Here is a 25,659-nt window from a genome sequence, read left to right as displayed (position 1 = left end):
CTTACTTAAAGAATTAGTATAATGGGCATCATAGGTCCGAAGTTTTGGACCCTTGGGAACCGTGTATCTTTAATTTTTAGTTGAGGTTTATGAAGTTGTTGTAATGTACACTGAAACTTTTATAGTTAACTTAAACTCTCGTAATAGTAAATACTTAGTTGGACAATAATGCCTTTCTATCTGTAATGAAGATGAGATTGATAGATTGAAAATTGGCTCAAACTTCAAAGAAGACGGGGAATTTAGTAAAAGATAAAGCTTCTTTGTACAAATAATAATAAAAGTCTGGATTTTTTGGCTTCACTTCCGGAAGCGTTTATCAACAGGAAAGAAAAAGGAAAAAACTAGCTTAAAGAAATTACCACTTGTATAAAAAGATAAGAAAAGCAAGCTCTATACATAGAACAAAATGAAAAACGAAAGACACTCGCATTTCATAAACTCCAGTTGTTGTTTTTTAACAGGTCAAATATGACAATTCTTGCAACTAAACAACACTATTACGTGACTACTATACTACTGTGTATATCTGTGTTGTCTTTTGAAATTATATTCCAGCAACATGAATTTTTTTATTTTAAAAAATTTTACGTATAACCCTAGGTTAAATTAATCAAAACCAGATGCACGTCAAAAGTCTTGCTACTTTTATGCAAGAAAAATTGAGCCATTTTTTTCTAATAACTTAATTTCTTTTTTTTAATTTATTACTATTGAACTTACTGTAAGTAAAATTTTGGATTGGCTTTTTCTTATCTTTTTTTCCAGTAAGCCATCACCTTCAGTGATTATCTTCAAAAAACGCGAGAAGAGAAGTTTTTCTTTACAAATAATGAACAATTAAACTGGAAGCGAGCAATAATAACAATGAGATAAAATCCATCTTACTAAGACATAATTTGCTCTTCAGTCAAAATAGAAAGGAATTGAATAATAAACTTATAATATATTTATGTAATATGTAAGAAACTTAAAATAAAACATGTTATAATAAAATACATTGTTAGAATAAATCCCGTAATAAGCTTATTTAGTTTATATTTTGAATCTCTCCTATGGTCATCTTTTTTTAGTGTTTTATTATAAGCAAAGTATAAATTATATCCTAGTACGCCTAACTGGGAGGGGGAGGGGGAGCAGTCCTCTATCAGTATATGGTAAGTGTGCGTCCCTTAATTTTTAATGGCTCTTATCTTGCCTGTATGCTTTCTTTATCTTTATCAAAAGCATACATATTTACGTACACATATAAGGAGGAGAAAAATGCCCTCGTATTATTTTCTTCCATTTATTATTACCAATAATAAATTACTGCACTATATACCAGCTGTTACCAATGGCTGCACTGACTTAGAAATGAGTACCGAGGACTCTATAGCGCTCTTCCATGTTTGGCAGGATAGTTACCACAAATATCTTGCGTATTTAAAATGGTTAAATCCGTTAGCAGTGTTGTAAACTGGGGGGAGGAGGGGGAGCGGGGACATGGGCTACCACTAGATTTTTTTGTCACCTTAAATTTTGAAAAATTCCTTTTCTGGTGGAAGGGAGTATTTTCATTGAAAAACGTCTATTTTTTGTTATTTTCAAACTGGCAAATTTGCTCCCCACCCCCTAGATTTAAAAATATACAGTTTGTCCCCACTGAATTTTCGTGAATCGACGCCCCTATCCGTTATATTTTGTTAAAATCAATTTCTCAACTTAAAAAGTTTAGGATTGTCATGTTTTGTTTAAGAACAATTTACTGATCTTATGCTCGACCTGTCCTAGAATACGCTAACCCTGTTTGGCATGCATGTCATACCAAAAATCAGACATCTAAAACTAAAATTTTCCAAAATATGCTTTTAACTAATGATCTTGCTTCTTTCTTCGTTACTTGTGAGGAGGATTTTACTCAGCTTCATCTAATTTCTTTGAGTTGGGACTATATAAACTTACGGGATTGTAGACTGAAATGCCTCCATTCGTTCTTTCACTGTCACATTCTTCTTCCCTACTGAAACAACTTGAAAACTAAGTATGATACTAGACTAACTAGAAGTAAGTGTTAATAAAATGTAAATTATTAATACATTTTTTATTTATGTCCCGAACGTCCTCATGGGTCGTATTGGGGCCATCTCCTTCACACGTTCATAGATCAGTTTCTTATATGATGCTCGGCTTTCACCTTCTTTGAGAAGATATAGGAGGTCACCTCCGAAGTTATCTTGCCATGTCTTCCTATGTCTTCCAGGTTGTTGGCTACCGTGGAACCTTCTTTCAACGGTAATTTTTGGAAGGCGTGATTTTTTCCATTCGGTGTATTTGATCCAGCCCTCTGAGTTGCTTTAATCGCACTTTCTGGAGGATTGTAGTTTTTTGCTTCAGTTGCCTTCGAAGGTCGTTGGAGAATCTGTCTAGATATGTTGCATCAGCTTAGACATTTAGTCTCAAAGGCCAAAATTTTGTGTTCTTTCTCGACTTTTAGGGTCCACGTTTCGCAGGCATACATAGCAACAGAGATGATAAGCGAGTGAAAGAGTTGGATGTTCAATTGCCTTGATAGGTGTTTATTTTCGAAAAGGGGAAGCATGCTCTTGAAGCTCGCACACAGGGCGAGTCTTCGTTTTATGTCATCGGAATAGGTATTGTCTGATCCTTAGAGACTCCATGGGTACACGCACTTGGTTACCGATTTGATTTCTTCGCCACTTACTACGATATGAATGGGGGATGGGTTCAAGTCTTCTGTGATGCGCATAATTTTTGTCTTCTTGTGGTTTATTCGCATGCCGAAGCTATTTGATGTAAATACAAGTTTGGAGGCTTGGGTCGCAGAATGGACTCGGTTTTTACTAGCTTATTGAGGCCGTCGGCATAAGCTAGTGTGTTGCTGTTAACTCCGTTAATGGTTACTCCAACATGGTTCTCAAGCATGGTCAGTAGGATATGGCGCGCAAAAAAAGGTTGAAAAGTTGTGGAGAAAGAATACAGCCTTGCAGGACGTCTGAAGTTGTTAAAAAATCTTCTGTGTGACCCTCTGAGGTCTGAATGCAACTAAGATAATTTTCGTACATGTTTTTGATTATGTTCACCATATCTTCGGGAACACCATAGTGGGCCAGTATATGCCACAATCCATCTTGCCGTACTAGATCGAAGTCATGCTGGACATCAGTAATTATTGGAGAGTTTCTTTGCCATATTCAAGGCACTTTTCTACCATTTGCCTTTCTACAAAAATCTCCTTTCTAGACCGTGCATGGCAGAAACAAGCCTGATAGTCGCTGATGATATGCTATTGCTCTGATTCGGTTTAGAAGAATCCTTGTTATGATTTGAGCTGGGTGACTTGTAAGGCTAATGGGCCGATAGTTTTCGCAGTCAGTTTTAGGACTTTTCTTGTGAAGCGGTACAATAATCGTCATCGCCCATATTTTTGGGAAGTCGCTGGTCGACAACACGGCAACTACTACTTTATGTAGTATATCCTCCAGGAGAGGAGATCCAACTTAGAGCAGTTCGGCGGGGCCTGGAGCTCTGTTGTTCATGAGATTGTGAGTGACCCCTTTTATCTTGCTTAGTAAAGGCGAAGGACTAGGGTCTCTCCAGTTTGGGAAATCCTAATATCACATGAGGGTTGCAGGTAAATAGCGGATTCAATTTATGTTCAAAGTGACTTTTCCATCTGTCTTTAATAGCCTCACTGTTACTCAGGAGACTACCGTCCTTATCCAGGACGTTAGTCACAGTGGCAGATTTTTTCGTGGAAAACTCGTTGAATGTTTTGTGCCTCCTGTGACTATTTCCCAATTTAAAGTCGTTGTCGCAGGATTCGCATTTCTCCCGTATGTAGTCTCTGCTCGTGTGAAGGGCTGCTCGGATATTTTTTTTTTACAATCTGCTGTGTCCGCTTATAGCTATCCCTGCCTTCCCGGTCTTCCTTGTTGCAAACCTTTCGTTTTTGGCCACACAGATCGAAAATTGTATCTGTGACCCAAGACATCTCTGTTTTAGATTTGTGTTTTGTTGCCCGTTAAACTATATTTGAATTTTTATAAAAATCAGTTACCATCTTAGCAGAAATATATTCAAAATCGTTCATGTTTTCTTTTGTTTTTTTCTTTTTTTATTTATTTAATGTAGACACACTGATAAATGTATACTTTATGGGCCAGTAGACTATATTCGAATTAAAAACAAAAAAAAACAGGTTATCATAAAAAAAACATGTTTTATTTTAAAAAAAAATTTGCTGTCAACTACCAGCTTGTTTGACTGACCCGGTTGTTTATATCCAGGACTAGAAAACAATATATAAGCTCAAGTATTTAGGATGTATAGTGCTCAATTTCATATTTACTAACACTAAAGCATTTTGGCAATTCCTTCTTAGCTAGTTTTTGTAAATTTTACTTACTTAAATCCTTTTGATGTTAGAAAAGACAAAATCGAGTCCCAAAGCTTACTAATTAGACAGGCTTTGGGTCAAAGTTTCCTCAGTGTTCAGCCTTTCAGTAAAAATTTTAAGATAATGTTGTGATTTGGCTTGAGTCAACTAGACAAGGGTTGACAAGTGGCAATTCTGCCTGTAGATCTTCAGTATAGGTGTCGCAAGATACCAGTCCCATACCCTCGTGAGGATTATCAGATCCTTTTCTGAGGATATAGATACGGCCACGGGCCATTAGTTATCTAAAAATGCATAGTGGAGAACCGTTAATATATATATATATATATATATATATATATATATATATATATATATATATATATATATATATATATATATATATATATAATATTGCCGCGAGGCGAAGGGCGCTAAGGCTACATCCAAGATTAATGCTTTACAAATAGAAATAAGACAAGAATTCCCATAAACCTGTAATAAGAGTATGAATGAAAGAATTATGTACCACAATGAGATTTATAATGATCTTATGAGATTATATACCCTAAAACATATGATATATAGAAATGTCTCATCGTCATCGATACAATAATATTTTAGGTTGTGTTAGGCATCAGCGTTTCAATATGGTGGTAAAATCATGCCTATAAAGCTGCATCACCGTCACTCCTCATTTTTGGTGATTGACCTGTTTTGTTTGTTTTTAACCGAGTAAGGGTTCGGCGCCTTACGTTGCAGTTTAGTGCTCCATAAGTAGAAATAAGAAGAAAAAGACAATATATTTGTTGGCTTGAATTAGAGCACAAATGAAAGAATCATAATAATGAGATTACATACACTAAACATATGAGATATAAAAATGTCATGTCACCATCAGTTAAATAAAATTTTTGATTATCCCTTTAGATACCAGTATTTCAACGTGGTGGTTCAATCATACCCAAAAAGCTACGTCCCCGCCGCTCCTCAGTTTTGATGCAGCATGATCCGTACACCTTAGTAGTAGCTTTGGATGAGGAGGGTAAAGCTAGTGGCACTCTTTACATTGATGATGGCGAATCATTTGATTATCGAGAGGGGAAGTACGTTTATGGTCACTTAGATTATCACAGAGGAAAACTGAGTTTCAGGTATTATTTTGTTTTTGTTTTTCTTGTCATAAAAAGCAGCTTTAATATAAAAGATATGCCCAAAGTATTTAATGGATCGCCCAGGGAAATGTGTCCAGGGAAATGAAACTGAAGCATTCAATGAACCCAAAGGTCACTTTGTAGCCTAGAGGTTTTTACAAATACATTTTCTATAGTTAGGTTACAAAATTAATTCTGCAAAGCGCAAATGCCCGTGTATTTGAGATTTTTGATGTGTTGAATAAAGTAATACCTTCTCTTTGACTTTATTAAATCATACCGAGGAAGATTAGGGTCTGAACTCCTTAAATATCCTACTAGGCTTAAAACAGAATTTGGTTAGGCCATTCTGCAATTCAGACAAATTTCTTCTTTTTTTTTTGGGGGGGGGGGTGCTTTAGGATTTTATTGAGATATAAACATTTTATAAAAGCAAACAAAAGTGGAAATAAATTGTTGTAGCGCAAAGCCGTTTCAGTGTCTCGGCTAAATTTCTCTCAAGTGACGTCGCTCCTTGAGATGGAATGCTAAGTGATAGACTGGTTTGAACCAGAATCCTCATAGCTTCTAGGCGTGGCTTCATAAATTGTGCTTTTACAAGTAAATACAACTAGATTCACTACCAAGTAAAGCTTTATTTTGTGTATATATTTTTTTTGTGTATATGTAATATCATTTTTATAATATTAAAATAACTAGCACAAATATAGGTTCACCAAGTTTATTTTTCATAAGTTTTACAGTGATAAGAAATATTTTTATAGAAATTTATACCTCAGGTGAAAGATCTAGCTTTGAACTTGTTGTTTAATAGGATAAGCCAGGTACCAGAAGATTAAAATTCTTGACCATTTCGTTCAGTATTATTCTGTAAGGATCGTTGTTAACAATTTGGAAAGCAGTGTTTGTCAACATAGCACGTACAGGGAGGTGTGTTTTTGGTATTCAGTGTTGCCCAATTATTATTGCGTATCATAAGCTGCGTTTCAACAGGTTAGTTTTGTCAAACTTTTTTTTATAGTGGCTGCCTAAATTTTCCTTTTTATTAGTCAGTTTCCGTTTGCCAATGAGTGAAAATCACGTGCAATATGTTTTTTGCCCAACGTTAAACTTTCTTCGAAGAATAGAAATGTCAAGCGTGATATTGTTGTGAATACAGCAGCCAATTTGTTCTTAAAATACGTGATGCTGTAAAGGGGCTGAAAGATCGCTGTGACGAGGATATTGTAAAGGAATGTTGACCCTCAGTTCTCGTTAGCACCATTATTGCTAACGCTATTTCAGCTCTGTCGGAACACGATTTGACAAACACTCCTAATATCTACTTCACAATTTTTCATCCACAATAAGTCTGGGAAGTAATGCTAACAGCACTTACATTTGAGTTCAATGAATGTGGTGGGAAAAACATGCCATTCCTAGACTGCTGTAACGAGGGTATAGACAACAGCACCTACCCCCCTTCCTTGTCCCCTGCCCAAAAAGAAAGTCCCTGTTATAATTCGGAGCCTTTTGGTTGGCAAAGTTGACTCGCGTGCCAAAGTCCGGCGTAGCTGGACTTTTTGAATGAATGCTTGGGCAAGTATGACGTGGTTTATTTACAAGAACATTTGATCACTGAAGCGAATAGGCTGTTGCTCCCTCGTATGAGTGGTCATGATTATCTTGTCAGAAATACGAAGTGGAATGGTGAGATGGCGAGACCGAGTGGGAATAACGATAAGTTGTTGATGAAAGACTTCGAATAGAATTTGTTGAAATGTGCGATTGTTATCTAGCCGTTAACATCCCTGGACCGAATGGCTTCCTTTTCATCTCTGTCTATCTGCCGACTAATTACAGGAATAAGGTGTATGAGAAGACATTTATTTTTTTGTGCTCGAGATTAGGGAGGCTGCTTAACAGCCACCAAAACAAGGTCGAAACGTGTTTTGTGGTGAGTTGAATTGCAACGAGTATGTTTCTTCGCCATCTTGTCATCCTGCCTCACAGATTCTTCCCAAATTGTGCCTAAGTCAGAGAGTTTTATATTTATCCACAGTACAATACGCCCAACCTCAAATCTATACCAATTTCTCGCAAACATTCCTTTTACCCTTTCCCTAATCGTTATGGTTGATTGTGAATCGGCCTGTAGCGATCACTTTAGAATAAGCCTTCCGATCCTTTACTTAGACCTAAGAACCTCTACTTTGCGTAATTAGTATATTAAGCAGACTGGATAAAGTTAAACAAGGATGTATTCCATGAGTCGTACAGTTAATTTAGTGAAAAGGCAAGAATCCTTCAGAATGTATGTCTGTCTTCTCGGTTTCAGCAAAGTGTTTGAGAGAAGATTTTGATCCCTTACGTTGCGAGCCCTACAGCACTAGTGGAGCTATAACAGCTTGGTTTTTGACGAAACCTAGGCTGCAGCTTTCCTCAGAGGCTGCTGAAGCGGATTTTGAAAAGTAATTTTTACCGCAGTAGTGCTTATATATGGGTAGTGTTAAAATCTTGGCCGAGCGGTGATCCAATCCATAACCTTACTAGTATTTTTAGAAACAGGGGTTGATCCAAGGATGGTGCTGGTCCTCCAAGATTGGTATTCGTACAAGGTAATTTATTTAGTGCTTATAATAGGTACGGAGTGTGGGATGCAAAAGCATGTTCCGACATGCAAAAGCATGTCGGAACCGATTCGACCGCTTAAACGGATCAGGGAAGGGTCTGTGTTAAGCCCATTTATTTTTAATTCCGCTGGCCTTTTTATTGCCCGGCATATAAAAGGCACACTCTTTCTCAACGCTGTTGACTTGATCTTTATTTCGTATGCGGGTGGTTTTTTTGTTGCTCAGGAATACGCTAGAAGGACGACGGCATAAGATGAGTTTCCTCTTGGAAGCTTACAAGAGCATTGGTTAATCTGTGAATATTTCAAAAAACTGAACTCACAGTTTTAATGATGTTTCCGAAACAGAGCATTCACTGGAAGTGGGTGAGCAGACCGTTGTTTTATCAATCGTTCAAGTGCCTTGGCATTTACAACACCATGAAAATGGGCACACAAAGTCCCAACATGTATATCTATATTATGTACATATATAAACAAAATATATATTGGTATACATTTATCTATATTTATGCACATAAATATAGAAATTAAAAAGTTTTATCGTCATTGCCATGCCTAAAGATCTTACTTTCCAACTTCAGACTTCAAATTTCATTCAAATTTTCAAACTAAGCTGTTCCAAAAGGGAGGATCAGAACGGCAATGAGTGTTCCGTCACACTTTACCCCTCCTCATCTGATCCCTTCCTTACTGGTCCTTGCCAGGTTAGGTTCATGGACTTAACATGTTTTAAATCAATTCGATTCTCTTGATGTATATATTGTTATCAAAACTCTGTTACTTTTAGAGTTTTTGTTATTATTGAGTGTGTATAGGAGATACATCAACCAGGTTGAACTTCCTTGAAGTAATGATATTAGGGCTCTTTTAAAACATTTAAAAAAAAAAAAACCTTTCAGTTTTAATGATTGAATTTTAATGTAAGTTTCTTTTATATTGTTTTTATTCTCTTCGTCTGTTTTGCTGAGGACGGCCCTTGGATATAGGGTCGAAATATTCATTTATAGTTGCGTTCCACTGTCTTGTATAAAAATTTTCCTGTTGTTCTACTTATTTGTTTATGATGGAAAGGCAGTGTGGTCTTCGTCGCTATTTGGTATGTTCTATCTTTCACCTTTAGAAAAATATTGAATTATTTTTATATATTAGAATATAAGTAGTTAAGGATAAATCTTTCAGGTGCTTTAGTTGAATGAATGAGACACAATATACACGACAACAAAAAAGAAGACAATGATTATTTTGGTAATTATTTTACGGTTTATAGATATATGAGCCATTCAAAGGCCAATATGCCCAAATGCAGATAATATTCCCCCTGGAAAATGGAAAAACAAAGACTTATTTGATGGTTTTCCCATTTCAATGGATAAATCATGTGGTGGAAACAATGTCTGGATTTTGTTTGATCTTCTTAAGTTTGCTTATATTGAAGCATGACGAAAATTCTTGATTACATATTATGTAATCTCATTCAAATCAGCCTTAAAAACGATTTTATGTTCGATAGTAAAAAAGCTAGAAGTAAAAATAAAATGTAAGCAATGTCTAATTAATAACAAGCACTCAAAAGGTTTTCCTGGGAGTAATTGTTACCGAATGCGTATACGCGCATTTTTAGTTTTTATTATTTGTCTGGAAGGGGGTATCTGCCCCCTTTTCATCGTTTATTCCTAACTTCAGACAAAATAAAAATATATATATATATATATTCTCTTTCAGATCTTTAGACGCTGCCAAATGCAAAAACATGCATTTTTAATTTGTAAATTTTCCAGAAGGGTGTATGTGTCCCCCTCCATCGTCTATTCTTACTGTTTGCATAGCTTCATATAAAATGAAAGTATCTTCTTAAATTTGACTATCACAAGGGCCAAACATTTATTTCTGGTTAAGAAAGAAAAAGAATAATAAAATTAAGACAACACACATAATTTTAAAAAATCAGACCTTAAAGAAAGTCAGATAAACCTCAGAAAAGTATATAAATATATATGTTTTCTTTCAGATTTTTGGACGCTGGGAGATACTCCGATGCCTCTTGGGTTGAACGAATCGTAGTAGCAGGTCTTCGATTGAAGCCACATAAAATTTTTGCTCAAATTCAAGGTAAATGTTATGTAAACCTACAAATAATTTTGTTCTCACGAAGTTTAAATAATTTTTCTGTGATGGCAGAGGTCTTTTCGACCTTCGTTGCACTTAGTTCAGAACACAAGCTGATTAACAATCTTTCCTGCTGCAAGGAGAATGCAAATGGTCAAGTTCCGCTGCTTGCCCGTTCTTGGTCATAGGAGAAATAATTTCAAGTCAGGGGAATCTTGTCGTCAGTAAGTAAGTAAGTTTATTTGTAACCCGCAATATAAAATAAATGCGGAGTAAAAAAAGAAAAAAACAAAATAATATTTACCGCAAGGAAATGATAAGAAAAACACACTATAAATAACATAACAATATTCATGAAATCACTAATCTGGAAAAAAATGAGTGAGGGGGTCACTGGCACATATCTTCCTTGGAGTATTGGTCCTCAGATCCTTAGCGATGTTGTCAAGCAGCACTAGAGGGTCGATAAGGTCAAAATGAGAAATAATCTTGTGATTTCTGTACCACCTTGGTAAATATAGCAGGAATTATGATATTTAAAATAGCCTCTCCTTAGCTGAAGACAGTTTTTTCGCACATTAGAGGCTGCAAACTGGAAATAAAAAGTATTGTAGGAGAAAAAAAACTACGTTAAAATATACATAAGCTTTAGGGGCTTTATCTCTCTCTATTAGGCGATATTTTACCATACGAGAAGTAAATACACTGCAGAGCGCTAGGAACCAGAGACGAGCATGTAGTCGAAAGTGTATTAGGAAAAGTAATCCCAAGCCATTTCAACTTTGAGACACACTTGAGTAGCGTTGTACCCACATGTAAAGAAGGAGCAGGGTTAGAAATATTAAAACACATGAACTCGCATTTTGAAGCATTTACAGAAATCCAAATCATACTCAAGGTACTAATCAGAACCTTTGGATTCTTTGTGAGGCCTGACCTACTATGACTAGATAGCAGAACATCAACAGCATAGGTAACGTGACAAACAGCACTATTTTCTAAAAACACGGCAGGTGACAGCAGTTGAAAACAGTCCGCAAGCACAGTTTTAAAAATATATGGAGACAGCAGACCACCTTGCCTGACTCCCTTCAGGGCTAGGAAATCCACATTTCGATCAATTTTGGCGGATATTTCTTTACCCCTCTTGTAATCAACCTTCATAAACTCAGTCGCAAACTCCTACTTCTAAGGCTTGAAATTTAACCAACGAGAACGATTGTTGTCGGTGAGTTACAAAACGTTTTTTGTCTAATTTCTGCTTTTGATTTTTCTTTCCTCCTTTTCTCTGTTTTCTTTGTTGGGGATTCCTTAACGCTGGTAGATATTACCCTTCCTCGTTGGTTAATCGAATCTATTAGGTCCTGTCTGAAGTCGTGTAAAGTTTTAGCTCAAATAAACATGTATCAACTGTACCACACTACCTATTTTTTAACATGTGGAATAAAAAAAATATAGGCCAAATAATTTCTTAGACCTCATCCATTTACAATTACAACGAAATGAAAGGATTGCGAAATGGGTAAATAATTTTAGAAAGGCGGTAAAAGAAAAATAATAAGTATTAGTAAATTTTATTAGTAAGTCTATTAATAGATTTTAGAAAGGCAGTAAAAGAAAATAAGTTTATTAATAAATTTTAGAAAGGCAGTAAAGAAAAAATAATAAATGATAATAAGAATATGGCATGTCGATTAACATCTCCCGTTGTACAAGGCAGGGTAAGGAATGATGTCTGCGATCTCAACTATCTTCTGATGTTTGATTCTAAGAAAATGTACATAACAGTGTGCTTCTTGTATTTAAAAATCTTACTTAAGCCTCACCACATCAAATACACCTATCAAATGCAGGTCAAGAAACTGTTAATACTATTATGTTTTAAAAACTGAGTGAATTCGAATATCGAAAATTTGTATCTAATAGAATTTTATTAAGAAAATTTTATAATTAAATTATTTTGAATGCATACTATTAGCAGGTACTTTTTTGAGGGGGTTGAACATTTTTTTTTTTTTTTTTTTTTTTTGGTTGGCAACTAAATAAACGTGGCTAACTGCTCTGGTGTCAGTTGAGTGCTTCACGTTTTGTTTTTATTTTCGGTAAATTGAACAGAAAAATATATCCACAATCTAACGCGTAAATCCTTGTTTGCTCCTTTAAAAGGGAAAACATAGAATTAATTTATGAGAACCAAACACGGCATCATTGTGAGAACCAAACCATTAAAGGGGAAAATATAGAATTTGCTTATGAGAACCGAATCATTATGAGAAACAAAGATGTGAACCATCCAAACCATCATTGTAAGAACCAAACCAATAAAGGGGAAAACATAAAATTTGTTTAAGAGAACCAAACAAGCCATCATTGTTAGAACCAAACCAAACCGTTAAAGGGGAAACATAGAATTCGATTATGAGAACCAAACATGAAAAACCATCCAAACGATTATTGTAAGAACCAAACCAATAAAGGGGAAAACATAAAATTTGTTTAAGAGAACCAAACAAGCCATCATTATTAGAACTAAACCGAACCGTTAAAGGGGAAAACATAGAATTTGCTTATGAGAACCAAACCATTATGAGAAACAAACATGTGAACCATCCAAACCATCATTGTTAGAACCAAACCGAACCGTTAAATGGGAAAACATAGAATTTGCTTATGAGAACCAAATCATTATGAGAAACAAACATGTGAACCATCCAAACCATCATTGTTAGAACCAAACCGAACCGTTCAAGGGGAAAACTTAGAATTTGCTTATGAGAACCAAATCATTATGAGAAACAAACATGAGAACCATCCAAACCATTATTGTAAGAACCGAACCAATAAAGGGGAAAGCATAGAATTTGTTTAAGAGAACCAAACAAACCATCATTATTAGAACCAAACCGAACCGTTAATGGGGAAAACATAGAATTTGCTTATGAGAACCAATTTATTATGAGAAACTAACATGAGAACCATCCAAGCCATCATTGTAAGTACCAAACCAATAAAGGGGAAAACATAGAATTTGTTTAAGAGGACCAAACAAGCCATATTATTAGACCCAAACCGAACCGTTAATGGGGAAAACATAGAATTTGCTTATGAGAACCAAATCATTATGACAAACAAACATGTGAACCATCCAAACCATCATTGTTAGAACCAAACCGAACCGTTAAAGGGGAAAACTTAGAATTTGCTTATGAGAAACAAACATGAGAACCATCCAAACCATTATTGTAAGAACCGAACCAATAAAGGGGAAAGCATAGAATTTGCTTAAGAGAACCAAACAAACCATCATTATTAGAACCAAACCGAACCGTTAATGGGGAAAACATAGAATCTGCTTATGATAACCAATTTATTATGAGAAACTAACATGAGAACCATCCAAGCCATCATTGTAAGTACCAAACCAATAAAGGGGAAAACATAGAATTTGTTTAAGAGGACCAAACAAGCCATATTATTAGACCCAAACCGAACCGTTAATGGGGAAAACATAGAAATTGCTTATGAGAACCAAATCATTATGACAAACAAACATGAGAACCATCCAAACCATTATTGTAAGAACCAAACCAATAGAGGGGAAAACATAGAATTTGTTTAAGAGAACCAAACAAGCCATCATTGTTAAAACCAAACCGAACCGTTAATGGGGAAAACATAGAATTTGCTTATGAGAACCAATTTATTATGAGAAACTAACATGAGAACCATCCAAGCCATCAATGTAAGTACCAAACCAATAAAGGGGAAAAGATAGAATTTGTTTAAGAGGACCAAACAAGCCATATTATTAGAACCAAACCGAACCGTTAAAGGGGAAAACATAGAATTTGCTTATGAGAACCAAATCATTATGAGAAACAAACATGTGAACCATCCAAACCATCATTGTTAGAAGCAAACCGAACCGTTAAAGGGAAAACATAGAATTTTCTTACGAGAATCAAATCATTATGAGAAACAAACATGTGAACCATCCAAACCATCATTGTAAAAACCAAACCAATAAAGGGGAAAACATAGAATCTGTTTAAGAGAACCAAACAAGCCATTATTGTGAGAACCAAACCGAACCATTAAAGGGGAAAACATAGAATTTGCTTATGAGAACCAAATCATTACGAGACATAAACCATTTTTTTATGATCCAAATCACTTATTTTTTTATGTTTTTTTTTCAAAATCAAACGAACTTCAGTAGTATTCAAATTTATGAATAACTTTTTCCATGGCCGCAAAAGGTAGGATGGGGGCTTTAAATTTTCTGTTTTGAGCTCTTCATAAAAAAAAAGCCATGGGTTATGTAATTGAGAGTATAAAGTCAAAATTTCACTTCAAACACTGGATTATATAAGATTTAAAATGCTCCACATTTTGCCTCTGGCGCTGAGGGAGGACCTCCAAACCCGTGCAGAGAATCAGGGAATTTTCGCTCCTTATGCTTTATTTAATTAGTAAGTATTCTTAACACCTAATCCAACCACGTGAGGCTGTGCAGTGGATAGTCAAAAGCCAGTGTGCCTCTGCAGTAGGCCTATTTCAGTAATCGAAGTCAGTTGGTTTTCAAATGTTGCAAGAGATTATTTTCATGAATTACTTTTATTTTACTTTACAATTTATTTTTATTTATTTTATTTTACAATTAATGTCATTAATTACATTTTTATTTCATTAATTATATTTGCAATCTTAGGTTTGGAAAAGGGACAAAATATTGTTTCCCAGTTCTTGCAAAAAATAGTATGCTATATTTCTATTTTATTTTTTATGCCTGTTGTCTGGCAGGATTTATGCCTGCGATAAACTTAGGTGTAAATATATAAATATATTTTTTTTACAATATATAATATATTTATCTGATATAACGTATATGTTTATAATATATAGTATTTTTATGATATGTGAATATATTTTTAGGCACGAAAGATCACGTTGAATTGGACTTCAAATATGAAGCAAAAATGCATATCCTCACTATAAGAAAACCAAAATTACCAATGAACTACGAATGGCATATTCAGCTTTATTAGAAAACAAGTGAAGTGGAGGGTGATTTTTTTTTTATTTATAAAGACATTACATATGCTCCTTTGCTAGTGATAAACAATTTCCATAGCTGTTTTATACAAGAATGATATGTAATTTTTCTGTTAGTAAATTTCTTGATAGACTTATATAGTTATTTCAGAGAAAGCCACTTGGCCCATATAGTATATTCAAAATGGTTCTTGAAACCCGAATACAAAAGAGTAAGTGTATTCTTGTTAGGAGTCGTGGTTGCAGTGGTAAGTAGCGACGAAGTCCACACTGCCTTTCCATAATAAATATCAACAATAAGAAGAGCAATAGGGAATTCTTTTCGCAAGGCAGTGAAATTCTATACTTCAATGAGTATTTTGACCCTATGTCCAAGGGCCGTCTTGAGCAAAACATAAATATATAAAAGAAAAGAGACAATAGCTTACAACCATTAAAACTAAAATGAAAATTTTAGTTTAACTAAAACAACACAAATTTTATTTGAAACGATCTTACAAAATATCTTAAAAAACCAATAGACACTAACTCAGAACCAGTTACAAAAAGACCTTCGAAGTTAGCTGTCACCAAAAATGCAAGATTACCAATAAGTAACTTTTCTTTTATATATTTATGTTTTTCTGAGAATGACTCTTGGACATAGGGCCGAAATATTCATTCAAATACAGAGTTCAACTGTCTTGCGAAAAGAATTCCCTATCGTTCTTCTTTTTGTTGATGTTTATGGTTGCAGTGGTAGGTGCAACCTAGCAAAGGACGTTACAGTTTAAACCCACTCTAATATAAATAAATACCCTTAGCCTTCTCAAGACATTTCAGATACGTCCTATTAGAAATTTGGATGCAAATAGTGTCTTTATTTAAATCGACAACGCCCTCGACAATCCTTGAAGTTTAATCTCAATACCCTTAGCCTTTTTGGAGACACCCACGATCAAACATTCCCCTCCCCCATTTCCTAATAATAAATCCTGTCAATAAATGCATATCTATCATACATATCTGCTCTATGCGGTAGAGTCAGTCAAATATGTCAATATATCCAAGAGAAGTAACTCTTCAGAACATACGTGCGTTATATTATCATGGTTGCAGCGATAGCCGAGTAAAGGATAAATTTAAGCCCATAGTAACCAAAAATTTAAAAACGCGTTAAGATGAAACTGTATAGTTTGAAAAAATCTTGTCAAAATTTATGTGTGTGACATCTTATTTTCGAAGATGCAGTTTGTGTGTATGTTTTTAATAGAAAGGCTATAGATATAGCAATTTCCTTTTAAATGAGGCCATAAACAGTTCTCTGCGATATTCCACTGTCCCGCTAGCGATGAAGAAAAGAACAGCAGAAAAAAGATGACACATCAGTGCTACCCATGCAAAAAAGTAATTTTCCTAGTTGTTCAATGTGGGGGGGGGGGAGCTTTCTGACAAGGGTTTTTCTTATGGTGTATTTCTTGTTCCGATCTCACGCCACTCGAGGATTTCAGGCTATTTTATTTTTAAATTCGCATAAATTTATTTTCAGAACAACATTTTATTAATAAGACTAATCGAAATAATAATTACCATTCCTGAATTAGCTACAAATGGTATTTTTTTTCTCGCCAAACAGATTTTTTAACGCGTTTTTTTTTTTACTTTGGGCAATGGCTGTCTTTACTAGGATGCAGCTGTCGACGCAACCATAATTAACCTTACTAAGTTATATTCAAACATAAGTATAGTAATCTCTAATATTTCCTAACATGATAAATCAATGACTTTCTTTCTAGGTAATCTATCCTATTGCGATAGAAATCCTTGCAAATAGTTTAAAACTGAAATGAGTTTTATTAATTGGAAAGTTAGAGCCATAAGAGACCAAACTTATCTATTCCTATCTGTTTCTACTTATGTAAATTTTCCCTATCATAATACAAGTCCCTATAAACAGTTTAAACCCAAAATAAAATTTCTGTTAGTTAGAATGTTAAAGCCATAAAAAAACAAAAATACTCTAATTGATATAAAAATCACTAATTCTTCATAATATCACAAATCAGAGAATTTTTCCTAGGTAATTTCTCCTATCATGAAATAAATCTTTATCACTGGTTTGAAACGCAAATGAAAGCTTTAATAGTTACAAAGTTAGAGCCGTAAGAAATAAAAGTGAGCTAATCGTAGGCAGTTCAGTAGCGCTGCTGGGCGAAAGCAGTTCAAGTCACTTGGCTATCACTTCAATGTTAAAGAAATTTTGTTTGTTTAAAGAAACTGATATATTACAGAACTTAAATTGCAGTTCACCTGGTTCGGGAGAAAAATGGCTATCATTTGGTTAGATTCACTTTTTTTTCTTATGCTCTCTCTATTTTTTTAAACGATTTTTTATACAAAAATTTCTCTTTACTTTGTTCGAGAAAACAGTATTAACAACTTTAATAAAATTCATACAGACATGTAAATGTTTTTAAGCCGAACAATTCTGTTTAGACAGTTTATGTGGATTTTACTCAATTAAAGTCCTTTTTTATCCTTTGTTTTGTTGTTGTTGTTTTTTCGCTGCAATCGATTTGGGGTTACGGAACCCTCAAGTTGAACAAAGGTTGTTTAATTTTCGGATCAGCGTTTCAGTTAACAGGCGTTGTGTCTTGCGCACAATATCACTAAACCTCGATAAACATCCTGTTAGGCTGTATGCCGGTGGGTAAAATCAATCGAAATATATCAAGGAATTAAGCAGGTTCTATCCAAAAGATTAAAAATTTTTTGAGTTATGGGTGAAAACCGCAATAGAAGAAGACCTGGTTTGATTAATGCGGAAAAGGGCAGGGAAAAATTCAAACAAACATAAGTGAGACGTGGAGGACCAAGACTTCCAAAGTATTTGTTAGACTTGGAGGAAGTATCTATGCAAGGGGAAACCATTATAGAACCATCGAGACTAAAAACGGTACTTGTCTAGAATCAGGTAAGTGCACAATAAAAGACAGCATTGAAATGTCAAACATGCTATTGATAAACAGGTTTCTGCTGACTACTGACGTATAAACAAAAGGTTTCTAACTTCGGGAACTACATTTAAACTTTAGTTTTTTTGGGTTCTAGGGGTTGTAAAATGTACCTAGATTGGGTTTTTTTCGGTATTTTGCATATGCTATGCTTTACCCCCCCCCCCCCCCATAATGCGCAAATATATAGCCCAAATTTGTTTCTGAACTATTTTATTTTTACCCTATTTTGTTTTATTTCATTTGCATTAACGAAACTTCACTTACCGGATCCTAGACAAGTACCCTAAAAAAAATAACAGCTCGCCACAATATAACATCTGAAATCTTGAACAATGCTCGTTGGATAGTCAATGTGCCTTATTTTCAGAAGAACTACGAATATCTTGTAATCAAACATATCTATGTACGTTTTTTTTATTTTAAAAGAAAAATAATATGGCTTTCCAGTCCTGACTCTAAAGATGGTTACATTAACCCCCCCCCCCCCAAAAAAAAAAGAATTGTTGAGGTTCCGAATAATTTAACGCTTGTGCTGGAGTGATATTTTGGGGGTATTTCCCGTCCTAAAAATTTGAAACTGCTGTTTTTTAAGTATTTTTACTGAGAAAAAGAAAAAAATTCTGTACTTGTATGATATAGCCTCGACCTAATATTCTTCATCTCAGTAAAACCTGTTTCTGACGCTCAATCCGAAAGAAATTAAATAAAAAAAAAAGGTTTTTTAACTGAAAGTAAGGAGAAACATTAAAACTTAAAACGAACAGAAATTATTCCTTATATGAAAGAGGCTGTCCCCTCCTAAACGCCTCGCTCTTTACGCTAAAGTTTTTTATTGCTTTAAGAAATAGAGTTGTGAGAAAGATTCAAACTTTAGCGTAAAGAGCAGGGCGTTGAGGAGGGGGCAGCCCCTTCCATATACGAAATAAGTTCTGTTCGTTTTAAGTTTTAATGCTGCTCCTTACTTTCAGTTAAAAAAACTTGTTTTTTTAATTTAATTTTTCAACGTTTTTGAATTAATGCAGTTTTTGATTTTGGCTCACCGTCCATGAATAATTAAAACAAAATTTCCATACTAATTTTACTTTTATTTGGTTAAATGGCTTTCTCGAACGTTGTTTAATTTTATTTACAAACGTTTTCATTAGTATTAAATATATGTAACTTACGAATTAACTTACGTAACGAACTTCTATATTCATATATTTTTAATACGTATATTAGGGGGTTCGCCCCCTAGTCAATACCTCGCTCTTTACGCCAAAGTTCGAATTTCGGGTACTCCTGTACTAAACGCACGCTTTTATGTAGTGCTAGTTTGGTTAATGCTAATGAACTAAAATAAAATAGGATGAATATATAATAGTTTAGAAACAAATTTGGGTTGTATATTTGCACATTAGGGGGGGGGGGCAAAGCGCACCATATATTAAAAACGTAACCCAAACAACCTGGGTACCTTCCCCCCCCCAAACCTCCAAAAACAACAGTTTAGTATAGTTCTTCCCTTTGTTAGCAAACAGTTCGTGGTAGCGAACTGTAAGTAAGGAGCGACCCGGCTCAATGGTAACCGAAAATGTAGAAAACGGAATTTTAATACCAATAGATACATCAAAAGGATCAGATTTTAATGCTGATTTCAAATATATAAGTTTCATCAAGTTTAGTCCTACTTATCAAAAGTTACGCGCCTGAGAAAATTTGGCTGATTTTCGAAAAAAGGGGGAAAGACCCCCTAAAAGTTGTAGAACCTTAATGAAAATCACACCATTAGATTCAGCGTACAAGAGAACCCTACTATAGAGGCTCCAAGCTCCTATCTACAAAAAAGTGGAATTTTGCATTTTTTGCCAGAAGAAAGATCACGGATGCGTGTTTATTTGTTTGTTTTTTTCCAGGGGTGATCGTATTGACCCAGTGGTCCTAGAAAATCGTGGGAGGGCTCATTTGAATGGAAATTAAAAATTCTAGTGCTCTTTTTAAGTGACCAAAAAAAATGGAGGGCAACTAGGCCCCCTCCTACGCTCATTTTTTTCCCAAAGTCACCCGGTCAAAATTTTGAGATAGCCATTTTGTTCAGCATGGTCGAAAATATGATAACTATGTCTTTTAGGATGATTTAATCCCCCGAAGTCCCTGGGTGGAGGGCTGAAAGTTATGAACTTCACCCAATGGTTATTGGGTAAATAGGATATATAGTATTGGTTATTGGGAAGTATACAGACATTTTCAGGGGGGATTTTTTCTGGTAGTTGGGGTGGGTTGGTGAGTCTGGGGTTATGTGGGAGGATCTTTCCATGAAGGAAGTTTTCATGGGGGAAGGGACATTGCTATGAAGGGGGCGCCGGATTTCCCAGCATTATTTAAAAAAAGATCAGAAATTATATATATAAAAAACAAGTTTTTCAACTGAAAGTAAGGAGCAACATCAAAACTTAAAACGACAGAAAACATTACGTATATGATTGGGTTCACCCCCTACTCAATACCTCGCTCTTTAAGCCAAAGATTTTTTAGTACTTTCATAAGAGCTATTTATTCTAATTAACGGCATTTGTGATTAAGGGGTCATTTTTAAAGAATTGGAACAAAATTCGAACTTCAGCTTAAAGAGCAAGGTATTGACTAGGGGCCGAACCCTCTAATGTACGTATTAAAAATATATGAATATAGAAGTTCGTTACGTAAGTTAATTCGTAAGTTACGTATATTTATTACTAGTAAAAACGTTCGTAAATAAATATAAACATGTTTCGAGAAAACCATTTAACCAAATAAAAGTAAAATTAATATTCAAATTTTGTTTTAATTATTCATGTACGGTGAGCCAAAATCAAAACTTGTATTAATTCAAAAACGTTCAAAAATTAAATAAAAAAAGCAAGTTTTTTTAACTAAAAGAAAGTAACGACGTTAAAACTTAAAACGAACAGAAATTATTCCGTATATGAAAGGGGCTGTCCCATCCTCAACGCCTCACTCTTTGCGCTAAAGTTTGACTTTTTCACAACTCTATTTTTTTTTAAACAATGAAAAACTTTAGCGTAAAGAGCGATGCGTTGAGGAGGGGACAGCCCCTTTCTTATACGGAATATTTTCTGTTCGTTTTAAGTTTTAACGTCGTTTCTTACTTTCAATTAAAAAAACTTGTTTTTTTATTTAATATCCCACAAGGCAGCGTAAACCTGTTTTTCATCACGTGTATCGGTCTATTTCGTGACTAGTTTGCACTGCAGTATATAAAAGAGTGCGTTTACTACAGGAGTACCGAATTTTGTTCCAATTTTTTTTAAATTACCCCTTAATCACAAAGGCCGTTAATTAGAATAAATAGCTCTTATGAAAGTACTAAAAAATCTTTGGCTTAAAGAGCGAGGTATTAACTAGGGGGCGAACCCAATTATATACGTAATAATTTCTGTTCGTTTTAAGTTTTAATATTGCTCCTTACTTTCAGTTGAAAAAACTTGTTTTTTTTAAAGCTAATTAAAAAAATTATCGTTTTTTTATGATAGACATTTTAGAGATTTTAAGATGGACATTTTGTTAAAAATAGTTCAAAGGTCAGATAAAAAAAACTCCAGTGTTAATACAACTCCCTAGGGCCCAGGGGAAGACGTTCTTAGCTATGCCCTAAAGGCATGTATGGTTCTTATAAAGGGATACTCGTATAAACTTAATAGAGGGCTCATTTGGTTGGAAACTGAAAGTTCTAGTTCACTTTTTAAGAGTCAAGAGATTTAAGGGCAACTAGCTCCCCCCCTCCCCGCGCCTTTTTTCCCAAACCCATTGTTCAAAAATTAGATAACAAAAACTCCGGTGTCAACGCAACCCCCCAGGGCCCGGGGGGTAGGCATTGTAAGTGGTGCCTGGGGCCGTATATGGCTCTTATGAAAGGAATGCTCGTATAAACATCAGAGAGGACTCAGTTGATTGGAAATCGAAAGTTCTAGTTCACTTTTTAAGAGTCAAAAGATATCCGAGGGCAACTAGTCCCCCCCCCCTCACACACCCTTTTTCCCCCAAGCCCATAAGAAAAACAAATTTTAAATATCCATTTTATTAAAAATAGTTCAAAGGTCAGATAAGAAAAACTTCTTTGTCCACGCAACTCCCCAGGACCCGGGGCAGGTGTTGTAAGTAATGCTTTGGGGGCATATATAATTTTTATGAAAGGGATGCTCGTATAAACTTCGGAAGGGGATCATTTTATTGTAAATTTAAAGTTCTCGTTCACTTTTTAAGAGCCAAAAGAGATCGGAGGTCAACTAGCCCCCCCCCCCCCTCCCTACGCCCTGTTTTCCTCAAACCCATCCGATAGAAATTTTGAGATAGCCATTTTTTCAAAATAGTTTACAGGTCAGATAACAAAAACTCCGATGTCGACACAACCCCCCAGGACAGTAATTGAAAATATGCTTCCGGCTAATTTTTCTGCGTCATTTAATGTTTTTGTTCATATAATTCTCATCAGCAACTGGAGTCCCGAGTCTATTAATAATATTGCTAGTAGAGTAGTACCTTCCATTTCTACGAGACATAGGAATTACCATGCTATTCTACGAGACCTGTACACCTTTTCAAAGAGAGTGAGTAGCCCCTCGCATCTAGGTTCCATTTCTACCGGACCTCTACACCTTTTCAAAGAGAGTGAGTATCCCCTTGCAATGTCGTATGGATTCTAGTACATTATGTTCCTCCCCATGCTTTTTGGGGACATTATTTTCCTTGGTACCTTTCCAAGCAAAGCGATCATACACGTTTTGAATCTATGGTTGAGATTGTATAATGCAACCAGACTGGTCTATGAGGCAACACCCATTTTTTAAGGGCAATCAGAAAGAGCGGAGGCTACTCCATATACAATAACTTGATTAGTAATTGGATTCAAATAAAAGGAGTGCTTTTCATTGTAGTTCATATTAGTAAGAGAATTGAATTCAGAGAGAATAGTTTATTTGAGACGATATTAGTAGAGAAAATGAGTGGAACATTTACATTATTGGAGCTTGATGGTGGAGCAGGTAGCAGCAGCAATGATACAAGAGTACCAAACGTGGCTGTGGAAATAACACCAGGATGTAGACTAAGCCTTGAATGGGACGATATGTATGGTAGATACGTAATATCATTGAGCAAATTTAAATTGGAGGAGCAATTATGTTTTGCTGCGAAACTGAACATTGTGCATATAAATAGACTTCAGGCAGCATTAAATGCACTAGTGAAATATATTGATGATAACAAATTGAATCAGTGATTATTATTGTTGTAATCATGCTCAATAAAACTGTTTCTAAATCAAAGATAATTTTTCTTTTTATAGTAGGTTAGCGTATATTTTTTAAAGTAGAAAAAAAGAATCCTGGTTAGTCTGAAGTTAGTTGTGAGAGTGTTAGGAGACTAAAAAATAAACAGATTTGTGAAAAAGTAAATGAGGGGGAATCTTGTGTTTATGGAAAAAAGTTTGATTCTTGATGATGATTTTCCAGAGCTGTCTATTCAAAGGAAGATATTTTCGCAGGGAATGCTTGTTGATATAATGAAAACTGATTCTCCATCATTAGACTATTGCATGAAGCTTTTACGTTGTGGTCCAAATGCATTTACACAATTTATTGACATAGTAATCACGACACAGCAAAATGATATTGTGGATATGCTTTTAAACACTAGTTTAGAAATTTAGGACTTTTTTCATGAGAAAGATGGATTTCAAGGATGATTTACTCCTCTCTCTCTCTCTCTCTCTCCCACTAAATTTGTTGTTGGTAGCTCAGTTTCATTTTGGCGGTGAGAGTGTCAACACATGAAAAAATGTTCCATACATGTCCACTATGCATGTACACACTGGGCAGCTGGTCATCATGTGAGAATTGTGCAATGATTGATGAGTATGATGAAACGTGCAGATTATGCAACCCGTGTAAATTGCATAGAGGATATTCTATACAAATTAAAGGTTTTAATTCCTGTCTTGAAGTGGTTTGTGACTCTCATCCTAGAGGGCACCTATGCTCAAATTGTCACTATGATAAATGTAGTCAGTGGGAGAATACATATCCTGGTATGATTGGAAAGATTCGAAAATGTAATTTTATTTTATTGAAACACGATTGGTGTCATCGAAGCTTTAGATTGTTTAGGGAGGAGGAGCCGGTTCAGCAATTCAACCGTTGGAGAAAAGAAAGATTTCGGTTTCTACTTCATCGTTGTGAAGACAATGGCTACTATGATTATAAACCCACTGATTTTTATTTGGCAGTGATGGAATGTGATTCTCCACTTGAGGACACTGTTTGTGACATTGCTTCAAATAAACAAATTGAAACATGCGAATTCTATAAAATTAATGAGAATAGTATCATTGACTATACAAAGAGATATGACAACAGTGAAGTTACACTCTACTGTAGAAAATGTGACCCTGACATTGCAGCCCATCAGGATCAGCATACTGTGAATTCAGATAATCTACCTGCATTGGTTGTTCTCGACAAATACCTATACCTAGTAGAAGATGAAATCTAAAAAGTAGAAAAGTCGTTTTTATCATGTACATACATTATTTTTATTAATAAAAAATTTCACTTACATTTTAAGAACATTTTATTAGTAGGGCACTAAAATCAATATTAAACCTGCTTGTAAGTATATTTTCCACTAGAAAGTCGTTCAATCGAGGAAAGTCAACGTAGATGTCGAGAAACTCCTTGTAGGTATAGCCACGACATCTGAACATGAAAGAGTAAAGCATGAAAGCCACATGTCTTAGTGTACTCTCCTTTGATTTTGAATAATAGTTTTCCCACTGCTCTCAATAAAGTTGCTGATGTGTGGAGTGTAGAATTTATATGATAGGCCAAGAGGATCAAAAAATTTAATATTCTTCGCTGTTTGAAAGATGCATAGCCAATGGCCTGTCTTCAAAGACGATGGACTGCTATTACAATGATTAGGAAATTGTTAACACTTGGAATTTTTTCAATGAAGTCCGATGGTATGCAATAGGACTTGTACTGGGACATATAAGGATCCATATTAAATACTCTGATTATTTGGTTTGTGTTCATGGTGCTAGGTCTAGTAGAACACTGCCGTCGGCTGTGATTTCCCAGTAGATTTCAAATTGCCTCAATGATATTAGCTTGATACTCTCAGTCAAAGCATCGGCAAATGTACACTCTAAACGTAAATTCCCTGTTCGTACTATGCTCACATCCTGGTTCCCTGACAAGTCCAAAACAATTACGCCATGATTTTTTGAAAACATTGAATCGGTTATTGCATTTTCAAATAGTTGGGATTCATGATCTAGGGACTGCATGGTCAACTCATACAGAGTTCTATAGGATTTTT

At 35.0% G+C, this 25,659-nt stretch overlaps 1 protein-coding gene across 1 annotated transcript in view; it reads left to right on the top strand.

The window, feature by feature from the left end:
• Nucleotides 1–15,444, top strand: part of GCS2alpha (glucosidase 2 subunit alpha) — a 131,676-nt gene extending 116,232 nt beyond the window's left edge. The window contains exons 16-18 of the mRNA XM_089092575.1: nt 5,309–5,532; nt 10,155–10,255; nt 15,188–15,444. Coding sequence (XP_088948701.1) covers nt 5,309–5,532; nt 10,155–10,255; nt 15,188–15,300 — 438 coding nt within the window. The 3' untranslated portion in view covers nt 15,301–15,444. The remainder of the gene's footprint in view (nt 1–5,308; nt 5,533–10,154; nt 10,256–15,187) is intronic.
• The last annotated feature ends 10,215 nt before the right edge of the window (nt 15,445–25,659 follow it).

Source organism: Artemia sp. Qi Xiang Cuo, chromosome 7, assembly GCF_049724085.1.
Source record: "Artemia sp. Qi Xiang Cuo chromosome 7, ASM4972408v1, whole genome shotgun sequence".
Classification (NCBI taxonomy): Eukaryota; Metazoa; Arthropoda; class Branchiopoda; order Anostraca; family Artemiidae; genus Artemia; species Artemia sp. Qi Xiang Cuo.
Note: the sequence above shows the minus strand (reverse complement) of the source record. Positions and strands in the feature narration are given on the sequence as shown.